Source organism: Somniosus microcephalus, chromosome 24 (genome assembly GCF_052327205.1).
Source record: "Somniosus microcephalus isolate GS21.2 chromosome 24, FLI_Smic_1.0, whole genome shotgun sequence".
NCBI lineage: Eukaryota > Metazoa > Chordata > Chondrichthyes > Squaliformes > Somniosidae > Somniosus > Somniosus microcephalus.
In genome coordinates, this window is record NC_141010.1 from 45,683,892 (window position 1) to 45,698,689 (window position 14,798).

The 14,798-nt window shown below is 44.0% G+C and overlaps 1 protein-coding gene across 1 annotated transcript in view; it reads right to left on the minus strand.

Moving 5' to 3' along the window:
* LOC147101464 (26S proteasome non-ATPase regulatory subunit 11) overlaps window positions 1–14,798 on the minus strand; it is an 82,393-nt gene that overhangs the window by 48,780 nt on the left and 18,815 nt on the right. The window contains exon 2 of the mRNA XM_085966603.1: window positions 49–150. Within this exon, the coding sequence (XP_085822729.1) occupies window positions 49–150 (102 nt within the window). The remainder of the gene's footprint in view (window positions 1–48; window positions 151–14,798) is intronic.

Here is a 14,798-nt window from a genome sequence, read left to right on the forward strand (position 1 = left end):
CAGTATACATGTCCCCTCCACCAAATAGACAAGTGCTATATCGTTTACCTGCTGCCTGTCCCGTTTTGGCTAGGAGTGCCCCCAGCTCCAGAATGCTCTGCTCCTTAACATGGACAGCTTCTTCATCATCTTGCTGAATATCACGTTTCACTGGAAAATAGAACAAATGAGACATTTAGTCCAGTATCGTTGGAAAGATGCGCTAGCTTGGACTTTCGTCATGCCTATACGTGCAGGTTTTTCTGTAGTGTTAGAGTGCCTGCAGACACATCACTTAGAAGGATGCATACATTTTCTACAGCAGGTTTCTCAACAGTTTCGTAAAATGCACTTGTAACATCTAGCAGTTGAAGAACAGTACTGTACTTCAAAATTCTAGTGCTAACAGAGCTTTTAAAAAAGTAAAAACTTACAGGGAAACCAGCCATACAAATTTAGATGGTCAACTTTTTTTTGTGGCAGTAAGGGTGAAGGAAGGAAAACTTCAAACAGGGTGGAGTCCATAAATATTGGTATCAATCTTGAAGGACAAATCTCCTTAGTATTGCAAGTCTTATTTATACAGGCTTGCCAAGAGACTACAAGTATCTCCACAACTGATAATGAGAGGCCCTTTCCTGGGAGCTACGAGTACTCAACAGGCAGGTCACCATGTGGAAACAAAATCGGCCTGTAAAACCCAGTGAGTATGGTTTTTATTCTGAAGTACCGAATTAGATTGCTGTTAACATATTGAGTCAGTTCAGGCCCTACCAATTCAGACAATGGCATAGAAATTGGTTCATATTGGCAGGCTTGCATGAACTGGGCACAGGGAATGATCTGTGCAATGGAACAGGTAGGCCCCAGGCACACACTATATCGGGCCTCCTTTACACGAGACGATAGAGCTGCGAACGGCCGCTGAGCGAGCCCAGGAGGTCGGCAGTGAGGAGGATTTCAATGTAGCCCACAGCAACCCTCAGGTAGGTAGGTCCTTGTTTGGGGGGGTCTGGTGAGACTGGAAAGGGGGCAACAGTTTTCAGCACTGTCCCTCCAGCTCAACATTCAGATAATGTTTTTTTTAAACTTACCTTTTTGGTTGCAGCCTCCAGGGGTTCTTAAGGAGCCAGCATTCAGAAAAGACCAATTTTGTGAAGGGAACCTAAAACAGGTGCTAGGCCACTTTTTTGCATATACAAGTGACCTAACGCCCATTTCAAGTGCAAACCCTGGACAGCTCTTTTTCTGTCTTCACCAATATGGCACATGCCACCCACCTTATTGGATGCATATTCACTCATTTCTCGCCTGTAAAATGGGTGCCGCATCAACCAATTTCAAGGCCACAAACTCCACAAGGGAGAAATGTAAGAAGTCACACAACACCAGGTTATAGTCCAACAGTTTTATTTGAAATCACAAGCTTTTGGAGTGCTGCTCCTTCATCAGGTGAAGTGGAGAGATGCAGAGGTGCCTCTGGAAAGTTGAGAAACTCCCTGCCCGTTCAACTTGACGAAGGAGCAGCGCTCCGAAAGCTTGTGATTTCAAATAAAACTGTTGGACTATAGCCTGGTGTTGTGTGACTTCTTACATTTGTCCACCCCAGTCCAACACCGGCATCTCCACACCATGTCCACAAGGGAGGATTTAGTCAGCCTTTCAGGGACTTGTCTGCTATCATAATCAACAATGAGGCCAACATCATTTTATCTTGAGGCTCCTTGAGCAAGTTCCCAGGGTCTCAAAGGTTGAGGAGGCATGCTTTCTGTGTTTTGCAAAGGGAAGGTAGGCAAAAACGGCAAGCCTCGTACCAGGTTTCATTACTCACAAGAAACATCAGAAAGAGTCATCTAGTGCTTATAAAGCTTTGGTACACTGAGTTGAGTAAATTAGGCTTTTTGAATCTCACTGAGAAGTTGGCAGGAAGGTAAGGATTGACTTGGCCCAGCGGGATGTTTTTAGACCTGAAGCATGTTGGATACCTCAACATCATTAATCAAAAGAAAGTGTAAAAGGATCATGCTCTCTTCGGCTTATCCTAGTGCTATGTGGAGAATGCTTTAAGAAAAATACACATTTAATCTGCACACAGTACCATTTTTACATTTACCACACCTGACCGGTCATTGAATTTTTAACTGCTCAAGCACAGCTACTGGACCAAGAACAATGTCCATCTCGACCTCTTAATCAGAGCCATCTCTTAGTGTTAAAACAGTAAAATGCAAATCAGTCAACCTCCTCACTGCTGTTCTTTGACCCTTTTCCTTAAAAAGGAAGCAATTTCAAGTGGTAACCATCCATTCCAATCTGGAGTTTGAACTTCTTCAGATCAAGTCCTTTAATTTTTCATTAGCTGCCCGTACTATTCAATTTGGTTTACTATCCGGTCCCTCCACATAAACCAGTTTGGCTGTTTAACCATGTAGAACTACTAATCTGCCCATACCATCACTCAAAGTGCATTAAAAAATTTAAGACATGCATACCAATTGGCCATACGATTAACTGCAGTTAATGTTGACACATTCCTTAAAGTTGAAATACTACTTCTGCTAAAAACCAATATAATTAAGGGTTGATTTGCAATTGGCATACCCAAGACCCATACTGGTGGCAATTCACAATCGAGGCTTCCTGCACACCAGCTGGAGTTAAAGGGCTTCATGGACATCACAGTGGATGCGCAAAGAAGAAAAAGTAATGAAACCGTCAAGAAATTTACTCGAAGTGCATCCATGCAAATTTGATTGCTGAGCAAGTGTATCAGCACAAGTGAGGATTTAGACGAGCTCCTCTTTCTCAATATATTTTACACCATCATAGTGAAGAACAGATGTCACAAGCAGCAATTTCAGGCTTGTTTTAGGAACATAGGAACTGGAGGAGGCCATTCAGCCCCTTGAGCCTGTTCCACCATTCAATGAGATCATGGCTGATCTGTATCTTAACTCCATCCACCTGCCTTGGCTCCTTAACCTTTTATACCCTTGTCTAGCAAAAATCTATCGATCTCAGTTTTAAAATTAACTGAGCGAGCATTGCCTGCTTTTTGTGGGAGTGTGTTCCACACTTCTACCACCATTTGTGTGAAGAAGTGGTTACTAACTTCTCTCTCAGATGGCCTAGCTCGGATTTTGAGGTTATGCCCCCTTGTTATGGACTTGCCCCACCAGCAGAGAACGTTTCTCTCTAGCTACCCTATCAATCCTTTTCAAAATCCTAAAAACCTCAATCAAATCGTCCCTAAACCTTTCATATTCCAGGGAATACAAGCCTAGTTTATGTAATCTCTCCTCATAATCTAACCCTTGGACCCCATGTAAATTTCTGCTGAGTCTGCGCTGCACTCCTTCCAAGGCAAATATATCTTTTCTAAGATGCGGTGTCCAGAACTGTACACAGATGTGCTCTCACCAGGGCTTTGTATAACTAACGTTCCATTAGCCTTTTTGATTATTTTTTGTATCTGACTACCAACGTTCCTCCTAATTTTTTTTGGGTGCTCAGCCCCTTTAAGGGGGTGTGCGGCCCATTTATAATTTCACGCATGCGCAAAATTTACCATTCAGAAATCCGGTCCCGCAGAGACCTGTGCGGCCGGGCAGCTTAGAGGGAACATTGCGGACTACTACATTTTAGTGATCTGCGCACATGGACCCTAAATCTCCTTGGACTTTCACTGTTCCTAACCTTTCACCATTTAAATAATACTCCGATCTATCCTTTTTTGGTCCAAAATCACCAGTGTTGAAATCCATCTGCCATAGATTTGCCCTTAATCTAGCAATATCTCTTTGTAATTTTATGCTCCCCTCTACACTTACTATACCACTAATCTTTGTGCCATGGCAAACTTGGATACATGGTTCTCTTTGTGTTATCCAAGTCAATAATAAATATAATGGATAGTTGAGGCCCCAGCACAGACCCTTGTGAGACACCAGTGTCACATCATTCTAATTCGAGTACATACCCATTATCCCTACTCTGTCTTCTACCGCCTAACCAATCTCCTAGCTAGGTCAATAATTTGCCTTCAATTCCATGAGCTTTAATTTTAGCTAACAGTCTCTTATGTGGAACCTTACTGAATGCCTTCTGGAAGTCCATATAAACTACATCCATAGACATTCCACTGTCTACTACTTTAGTTAATTCCTCAAAAAATTCAATTAGGTACATCAAACATGACCTAACCTTTACAAATCCATGTTGGCTCTCTGTAATCATATTAAATTTATCCAAGTGCTCAGTCACTCTCCTTAATTATAGATTTCAATAACTTCCCCACAACAGATGTTAAACTAACTATAGTTTCCTGGTATCTCTCTCACCTTTCTTAAATAATAGTTACATTTGCAATTTTCCAATCTAAAGGGACAATTCCTGAATCGAGTGTGTTTTGGAAGATGGTCTTCAACTTATATAGGATTACAGCACAGAAACAGGCCATTCAGCCCAACCAGTCCATGCCAGCATTTACGCTCCACTCGAGCCTCCTCCAGTCTTTCCTCATCAACATAACCCTCTATTCCCTTCTCCCTCATATGCTTATCTAACCAACCCTTAAATGTATCCACACTATTCGCATCAACCACTCCCTGTGGGAGCGAGTTCCACATTTTCACCACTCTCTGGGTAAAGAAGTTTCTTCTGAATTCCCCATTTGATTTCTTGGTGACTATCTTATATTGATGGCCTCTAGTTTTGCTCTTTCCCCACAAGTGGAAACACTCTCACTGTATCCACTCTATCAAAACCTTTCATGATTTTAAACACCTCTATAAGGTCACCCCTCAGCCTTCTCTTTTCAATTTAACGGGAGAAATGTATGTTCTGGTTTAGTTAAAAGGAGGGAGGGTTGTATTATATGTAAGTCATACCCTCCTTCAAATTTCCCTCTAGCAATTTCTCTAAAGGTGGTGGACTCAGCAGGAACACAATACCAGGACATCAGGGAGGGTTGCGATTTAAATATACCCCTGTAATAGCACGAGAAGAGTGAGGCAATAGTGGATAAGAATGACATAGCAAGGGAAAAAATGTATTTGTGGATGTCAGCCTCACAGGTGAGACAGAAAAATTGTAATGTTGTCCTTTGTTTTAGACAAGATCCATGGATTTTGTTGGGGGGGGGGGGGGGAAAGGGGGGAAAGAGAACAGAGAAGATAAGTCTTCTATGTCGATCCACCTTACACCCAAGTACAAATGGTAAATCCATATCCATAAGAGTGAGCTAACTGTATTTAAGCAAAAAGTCCAATAAAAAACAAACCCTCAAGAGATCTGGTATCATGAGTAATATGTACACACATTCACGAACAATTCCTCCACCACAGAAGGAACAGCAGTATTTAATCAAGGGTCATAAGAAAGCTGCTGTGTAAGAAATAAAGCAGTTTTTTGAATCCAATAGCTGCAAACTCAAATAAAAATATCCACTGATGCCTTGTTGGCACTCGTAAACAATTCTCTTCATCCCAAATAAGTGGACATCTGCATCCCTGCTGTTCCTTCACATTTTATCAGCCAACTCCCAAATGGAAGATTAATACTGGCTGCATCATCCTTTTATGCTGGCAAGTTTCTGATAATCTTCAAGAGTTCAGGATGCAATGATGTGAAATAAGAAACTAATTCACCACAAAGTCTTCCCAGCCAAAGCATCAGAACGTACCAAGGAAGCTTATCCCATATTCACACGTTTACATCTTTGTTCCCTCCCTTTATCAGACTTATCAGTGAGACTAGCCTTACTGTAAATACAAGCTGTTGTTGCTGTTAGATACAACAATATAGACCTGCATCAGACATTGCAAGCTAAAAACCTAGAGGCCTCTCCGATGTGAACAGTCATATACAAGGGTGGATCAGCACAGCTGGCTTTATCACAATTAGGGACAGTTAACAACTTGCTAAAACGTAGTGTGCAGGAGCCAGTGAAGCTTTGTGGTATATCAAGGGGAGCACTATAAACAGGGTCTCATTCAATTATATAACCAGATTTACATGCAGAAACTACATGCAGCTTTTATTTTCAGTGCTCCATCGTCAGCAGTTCCAGTTACCACAACCAGAACACAATAACTTAACAAATAGGAACAGGAGTAGGCCATACAGCCCACTAAGCCTGCTCCGCCATTCAACAAGATCATGGCTGAACTTTTACATCAACTCCACTTTTCCACCCTATCCCCATATCTTCCTGCCAAAGTGGATGATTTCACACTTCCCCACATTATACTCCATCTGCCACCTTCTTGCCCAATCACTTAACCGCGGTCTATATCCCTTTGCAGCCTCTCTGCAACCTCCTCACAGCTTACTTTCCCATATAGCTTTGTAACATCAGCAACCTTGGATACATTCACTCGGTCCCCTCATCCAAGGCATTGATATAGATTGTAAATAGCTGAGGCCCAAGCACTCCTTGCGGCACCCCTCTAGTTACACCCTGCCAACCCAAAAATGACCCGTTTATTCCTACTCTGTTTTCTATTCATTAACCAATCCTCAATCTATGCTAATATATTACCCCGATTCCATGAGCCTTAATCTTGTGTAACACCTTATCGAATGCCTTCTGAAGATCCAAATATACTATATCCACTGGTTCCCCCTTATCTACTGTGTTAGTTACACCCTCAAAATGTCAAACAGAATTTCCCTTTCATAAAAATGTGTTGATTCTGTCTAATCATAGTGATTTTCTAAGTGCCCTGTTACCACGTCCTTAATAATAGATTCTAGCATTTTCCCTACTACTGGTGTGAGGCTAACTGGCCTATAGTTCCGTTTTCACTCTCCCTCCTTTCTTGAACAGCAGGGTTACATTTGCTACCTTCCAATTTGTGGGGACCATTCTAGAATCTAGGGAATTTTGGAAAATCAAAACCAATGCATCAACAATCTCTGCAGCCACCTCTTAAAACCCTAGGGTGCAGGGATTTGTCGGCTTTTAGTCCCATTAATTTCACCAGTACTTTTTCTTTACTAATATTAATTATTTTAAGTTTTTCACTCTCATTAGATCCTTGGTTCCCCACAATTTCCGGTATGTTCTTTGTGTCTTCTACTGTGAAGACAGACACAAAATATTTGTTTAACATTTCCTTATTCCCCATTATAATTCCTCTTGAGTCTGTCTCTAAGGGACCCACGTTTACTTTCACTAATCTCTTCTTTTTTACATTACTTACAATCTGTTTTAATGTTTCTTGCTAGTTTACTCTCATCCTTTGCTGATTTTTTAAACCCTCCCAATCCTCAGGTTTATTACTCTTTTAGGCAACATTGTAATCTTCTTTTAATCAAATACTATCCTTAACTTCTCCAGTTAGCCACGGCTGTACCACTTTTCCAGTAGAGTTTTTAATTTCTCAAGGGAATGCATATTTGTTGAGAATTACAAATTATTTCTTTAAATGTTTGACATTGCTTATCTACCGTCATATCTTTTAATCTAATTTCCCAATCTACCTCAGCCAACTCGCCCCTCATACCTGGGTAATTGGTTTTGATTAAATTTTAGATCCTAGTTTCGGGCTTAACCACTTCACTTTCAAACTTAATTTGAAATTCTATTATATTATGATCATTCTTCCCCAGAGGATCCTTTACTACAAGAGTACTAATTAACCCTGTCTTATTAACATAGAAACATAGAAGATAGGAGTAGGCCATTCGGCCCCTCGAGCCTGCTCCGCCATTTAATGAGATCATGGCTGATCATCCAAATTCAGTACCCTGTCCCTGCCTTCTCCCCATATCCCTTGATCTCTTTAGCCTTAAGAAATATATCTAACTCCTTCTTGAATATATTTATGAATATATGAATATGAATTGGCCTCTACTGCCTTCTGTGGTAGAGAATTCCACAGGTTCACCACTCTCTGGGTGAAGAAATTCCTCCTCATCTCTGTCCTAAATGGCTTACCCCTTATCTTTAGACTGTGACCCCTGGTTCTGGACTCCCCCACCATCAGGAACATCCTTCCTGCATCTAGTCTGTCTAGTCCTGTTAGAATTTTATAACTTTCAATGAGATCCCCTCATATTCTTCTAAACTCCAGCGAGTATAAGCCCAATTGACCCAATCTCTCCTCATACGTCATTCCTGCCATCCCAGGTATCAGTCTGGTGAATCTTCGCTGCACTCCCTCCATGGCAAGAACATCCTTCCTCAGATAAGGCGACCAAAACTGCACACAATACTCAAGGTGTGGTCTCACCAAGGCCCTGTACAACTGCAGCAAGACATCCTTGTTCCTGTACTCAAACCCTCTCGCTACGAAGGCTAACATACCATTTGCCTTCATAACCGCCTGCTGCACCTGCAGGCTTACCTTCAGCGACTGGTGCACAAGGGCACCCAGGTCTCATTGCACTTCCCCTTCTCCCAATCTATTGCCGTTCAGATAATAATCTGCCTTCCTGTTTTTGCCACCAAAGTGGATAACCTCGCATTTATCTACATTATACTGCATCTGCCATATCACCCAACCTGTCCAAATCATACTGGAGTTTCTCGGCATCCCCCTCACAGCACACCCAGCTTTGTGTCGTCTGCAAACTTGAGATATTACATCTAGTTCCCTCGTCTAGATCATTAATATATATTGTGAATAGCTGGGGTCCTAGGACCGATCCCTGCGGTACCCCACTAGTCACTGCCTGCCACTCGGAAAAAGACCCGTTTATTCCAACTCTTTGCTTCCTGTCTGCCAACCAGTTCTCTATCCAAGTCAGTAACTTGCCCCCAATCCCATGTGCCCACAGTACTAGATCTAAAATAGCCTGTTCCCTAGTTGGTTCTTCGACATATTCTTCTAGAAAAACGTCTCGAATGCATTTCATGAGCTCATCCGCCAAGCTACTTTTGCCAATTTGGTTTGCCCAGTCTATATGAAGATTAAACTCCCCCACGATTATTGCATTATCCCATGATCATTGAGTATGGTTCTTTACGAGTCTTTATGGAACATAAGCAACTTTTAAACTCGTGCCCTGACCTGTAGCAATGTTTTGCTGTTAGAGAACACCTTGAAGCAGTTAACAGTTAAGATTTCATCATACATCAGGCTATCTGGAATAGAGTTTGGAAGTACAGCTATCAATCAATCAGAACTCTGCATTTTCAATCAGTATGATTCACTAGATTCAGCGATCAGCTCTGCAGTTGAAAATTTGGCCACAGGGTAGAAACACACATTTGAGAGAGACAGAAGACTCAGGAGATTTTGGCTGGAATAGTATTTGTTTTCCGAAGAAAAATTTAGGGCATCAATTTGTAGCATTTTATATATGACAAACTGTACAAAATTAATGATAACAAGTGGGTCTCCTGCGGCATTGCTCACAGATCACAATTAAGACAAAGGCATTTACACAGGGATTAGGATTGGAGTCGAGAGAAGTCACTTCCACCTCTCGGCTCAGCACAGGTAGCTGTTGTAAAAACCTTCCTTGTTGTTTTGTGCTTCTCGCTCAGTCCACCCTTTTTATTTTCTACCATGATTTCTTTCCTGGCTTCCTTGCCTCACCCCACTTTCAGGATTTTTTGCCGTCTCTCCTTCCAATTGTATCACCCTTTGATTTTTCTTCTCTTCTTCCCCCTGTGCGTTACCTGCAATTCTTTGTCTCTTCCCAGAACAGAGTCCAGTAATGGGGTGGGGGAGTGGAATGCGTCAGTTAGGTTGATCCCGAGAGAGAACTTTGGAACTGCCACCAGAATAAACTACGCAGAGGGCTCAAGCTGGGTTGAGACGCCGGCAAGAGGCCAGACTAGTACTAGGAGTGTGACGTGAGAAGGTTTCAGGACTCAGGCGGCAAGCAGCTGGCTGGATCTGGGCTCAGGCTGCAAGTGCAGCAAGGACCATTGGTGGTCCATCTTGGGACTGAGGAGTGTGGTTGGAGCGTGGAGCGAGCCTCGTCAGGAACTGAAATGCTGCAGACAGATGCACTCTTTCTCCCCCCCACCCCAGCATGTGTGGGTGCATTCTTGTTTTGGGTCTGCTGTGTATGCCTTGGTCACATTGGGGATTAGAGGTACGTGGCGGTCTAGTGCTGTTTGCCAATATGGGTGGTGTACCTGGATCATGGTTATGATGATTCTAAGAGGGTACAGGGGAGGTAGTGGTTGCTGTGATGGAAGATGCAAGACATTAATTTAGCATGTTTATTCAGCTCCAAATTTTATTTTAGGGATTGGGTAATCAATGGCGGCAGTACACCACAGAATGCTTTGTTGGAAAGTAATACCAATCAAAAATGACACTAGAGATGGTTCTGCAATCCAATTAGTTCCTGCTTCTGATTGGATGAATGTAGAGTGGTCAAAGAACTGATTGGCTAAAAGTCCTCTACTGCACTACTTCATTACATCTCAGTCATAGATATGGTTTTCAAAATATGGAGACTTAAAAACAACACACAGGTCTCCTATATGTTACAGAAATCCCTACACAAGACAATTTTACTGTGAAATTGTTATACTCCAACATTGTGGATATACATGTATTTTCTCCCCAATCTTACGAGGTGTCCTATAGAGCAGAAATGATAATACAAGAATTCCCTTAGTCAAAATAAAAATTGTTTCTGTAAAATAGGACGCGATGACGAACAGACGTTATACACCTTCATTTTCATACAATTTTGCTTTGAATACATAATACACTGCCAATATTAGCCAAAGAAAATTTTCTTCTAGATATAATTTAAACCCATCTTCAGGATACTGGATAACTACAGCACAAACTAGGGACGGCACAAAGGCTTACATTCACAACAAAAATGCTTCACCTGAATAAGGATCCAGTAATTGTGCGGTTGCTTAAGTGGCAAACTTTGGAATAATTCCACTCTGTTCATGGTTATTAAACTGCCAGTAACAGCAACAGCTGAAAGGGGGAAAATGTAAGAGTCTGTGAAATACGGTGCATGTGGAAGCGAATAGGAATAGAGAGATTGGCACATTATGACTGGACCAGACTGCAAGACAAATAAATGGGCAACAAGAGGAAGAAATGAACCTAGAGGGAAGGAGAAAAAGTGAGTTCCAGGTTCCCAGGATACAAGTAGGCCTCCGCAAAGATATAGCATGGCAGGATTGTAGAACAGCAGAGAGTCCAAGTGTAATGATTTTAGCCAGATTTATTTAATATTTACCATTCATTTTCCCATGGTGCTACCTAGTGGCCGGAGCTTGCAACTACATTGTGACAGCATATATATCTATCTATATCTTATATAAAATAATATATAATATTTTTTAAAAAGCAGTTGGTTTGTCTGTCTGTCCGCTATAGAGTCATAGAGTTTTACAGCACAGAAAGAGGCCCTTCGGCCCATCGTGTCTGCGCCGCCCAAAAGTTATAGAGCGTACCTACACGCATGTTATATCAAAAGAAAGCTTATTAGGGGAGTCTCATAGGTGTATTTACTTTTTGGTCAGACAAAAATTGTTCGGACACTATACAAAAAACATTCAAAAAAAGGACAAAATCCGCTCATTAGCGGTTGACCAATCCTACCACTCATTAGCGTTGAGTGACGTGATGGTTGACCAATCCTACAGTTCAGTGACCTGATGGTTGACCAATCCGCCGTCTGTGGGCGGGCCTAATACTGCAGCCTCCCGAAACTTCGCCGCCATTTTTTTCATCCCCACAGCGACAGCACCAGCCAAACAAACCCCCACATTGCAGCTCCGGGAGCGGGAGGTGAGTTGGAGTCACTCGGGCCGGGCCTCAGAACCGCTCGGCCCGAGACACAGAGCGGGCGGGGGAGCGTCAGCGGCCAGCCGTTAACGCCACACCGCACCAGGAGCTCAGCTGGGGTCCGTCTCGGCCCCAGAGCCCGGCCAGGCCTCAAACGCAAGGCCCCGCACGTCCACCGCGGCCAGGCTCAGTTTTCAAAGCCCTTCCCCTGGTCCCAAATTATCACAACGGCACCGGGCCTGAGGCGCTAGGGAGGGAGAGGGGAGGGAGGGCCAGAGAGCAAAGCAGGGAGAGACAGGGGGAGGGAGAGAGAGAGGGGGAGGGAGGGGAGAGAGGGAGAGGAGAGCGAGAGAGGGGACAGAGACGGGGGGGGGGGGAAGAGACAGAGGGGACACACAGAGGGGCAGGGACAGAGAGGGGCACGGAGAGAGAGGGGGAGGGAGAGAGGGTCACGGAGGGAAAGCGTGACACAGAGCGGGGGAGCGGCAGCGCCCGGCCGTAAACCGCGCGGTCCAAAATTGCCCTGGCAACACCGGGCCCCCCCAGCTAGTATATAAATAGTGGTGTCTGTCCGTCTGTCTGCCTGCTATACACTCAAAAGTTAGAGCGTACCTACACGTTATATCAAAAGAAAGCTGATGATCAGGGGAGTGTCATAGGCATATTTACTTTTTGGTCAGACAAAAATTGTTCAGACAGTATACAAAAAACGTTCAAAAATCCGCTCATTAGCGGTTGACCAATCCTACCGCTCATTAGCGTTGAGTGACGTGATGGTTGACCAATCCTATAGTTCAGTGACCTGATGGTTGACTAATCGGTGCGTCACGGGGGGGGCGTTTCGTTCCGTGTGTGGGCGGGCCTAATCCTGCAGCCTCCCGAAACGTCGCCACCATTTTTTAAATACCGACAGCGACAGCACCAGCACAACAAACCCCCACATTGTGGCTCCGGCACAGTATCCTGCTCCCGGCCCGCCAGAGCGGGAGGCGAGTTGGGCTCACTCGGGCCGAGCCTGACAACCGCTCAGCCCGAGACACAGAGCGGGGGAGCGGCAGCGGCCGTCAACCGCGCGGCCCTGTAAACTGCCGTTCTACAAAAAAGCCTAGGCAACGCCAGGCCCCCCCAGCTAGTCATTTATATGGCTATACATTCAGCTGGGTCAGAAAGAAAATTATGGCTATAACTATATTGGTTGAAATTACAGCTTTCAGGTGGCTGCATCTCAGGATCTTTGCTGATCACTATTTCAGCAAATCAGTATAGCCAAGTTACTTATCTTAATCAGAAAGGCAGAGCGCTAGATTTAAAAATTTTTTTTTTAACAGATTTAATGTATGGCACACTACACATAAAATGTTGTATTACATTGATAGTTGAATGCTTAATTCTTACAATGTAGCTTTAGAATCAATAGTAACATAGCTCCTGCCAACAGGCCCCATAATTATTTGTGATACTACTTAACTGAAAGTACAAAGAATGAATAGAATTTTACTTCACTTGAAAGCTGAAAAATAAATTACATCGAATTTACAGCACAGTAACAGGCCACTTGACTCAACTAGTCTATGCTGGTGTTTATGGTCCACACGAGCCTCCTCCCACCCTACTTCATCTAACCCTATCAACATAGCCTTCCATTCCTTTCTCTCGCGTGTTTATCTCTCTTTCCCATAAGCGCACCTATGCTATTCGCCTCCAACTACTTCTTGTGGTGGCGAGTTACACAGTCTATCCGCTCTCTGGGTGAAGAGGTTTCTCCTGAATTCCTCACTGGATTTATTAGTGACTATCTTCTATTTACAGCCCCTAGCTCTGGTCAAATCAAATCAAATCAACTTTTATTGTCATTGTTAGTGCACAAGTGCAGTACAACGAAATGTAGGCTTGCGGCTCCCGAGAGTGTACAATTTGGATTGGACACTTAAACATTTCAACATACATTTGTACATATATATTAGCATAAATATGACCATAATAAAGTGCATCGGCAGATGTGCAGGCTTTAGTGTTTATTTGTGGAGTTCAGTAGGATGACAGCCCTGGGAAAGAAGCTGTTCCTAAATCTGGTCGTACGGGTGCGAATGCATCTGTAGCGTCTTCCAGATGGTAGGAGGGCGAACAGACTGTGGCTGGGGTGGGTAGGGTCTTTGATGATGGGCCGTGCCCTCCGTAGGCAGCGTTTCTGATATATATGTTCTATGGTCGGTAGCCGGGTGCCGGTAATGCGTTGGGCAGTTTTGACTACCCGCTGCAGGGCTTTCCGGTCATGGGAGCTACAGCTGCCGTACCATACCATGATACAGTTTGTCAGGATGCTCTCTATAGTGCAGCGGTAGAAGTTAGAGAGGATCGGGGGGTGACAGATTACATCCCTTCAGCCTCCTCAAGAAATATAGGCGCTGCTGGGCCTTCTTCACCAGAGAGGAGGTGTTGAGGGACCAGGAGAGGTCTTCCGTGATGTGGACTCCGAGGAACTTAAAGCTGGCCACCCTTTCCACCTCCGCCCCATTGATGTGGATGGGGGTGTGACTTCCGCCTTTGGACTTCCTGAAGTCCACGATTATTTCCTTTGTTTTCTTGGTGTTAAGGGCCAGGTTGTTGTCGGCGCACCACTTCACGAGATGCTGGACCTCCTCCCTGTAGGCTGACTCATCGTTGTTGGTGATCTGGCCTACTACCGTGGTGTCATCTGCAAACTTGATGATGGTGTTGGAACCATTAACAGCCACACAGTCGTGGGTGAAGAGGGAGTAGAGGAGGGGGCTCAGCACACATCCTTGTGGGGCCCCCGTGTTCAGGGTCGGGGGGGGGGGGGGGGGGGGGGAGGTGTGGTTACCTAATTTGACAGACTGGGGTCTGTTTGTCAGGAAGTCCAGGGTCCAGTTGCAGAGGGAAGTGTTCAGGCCAAGAGTTTGGAGGCCAGCTTGTTGGGGACAATAGTGTTGAATGCTCCCCCACAAGTGGAAACATCTTCTCTACGTCTATCCCATCAACAACAACTTGCATTTATATAGCGCCTTAAACATAGTAAAACATCCCAAGATGCTTCACAGGAGTATCATCAAATAAAATGTGACACCGAGCCAC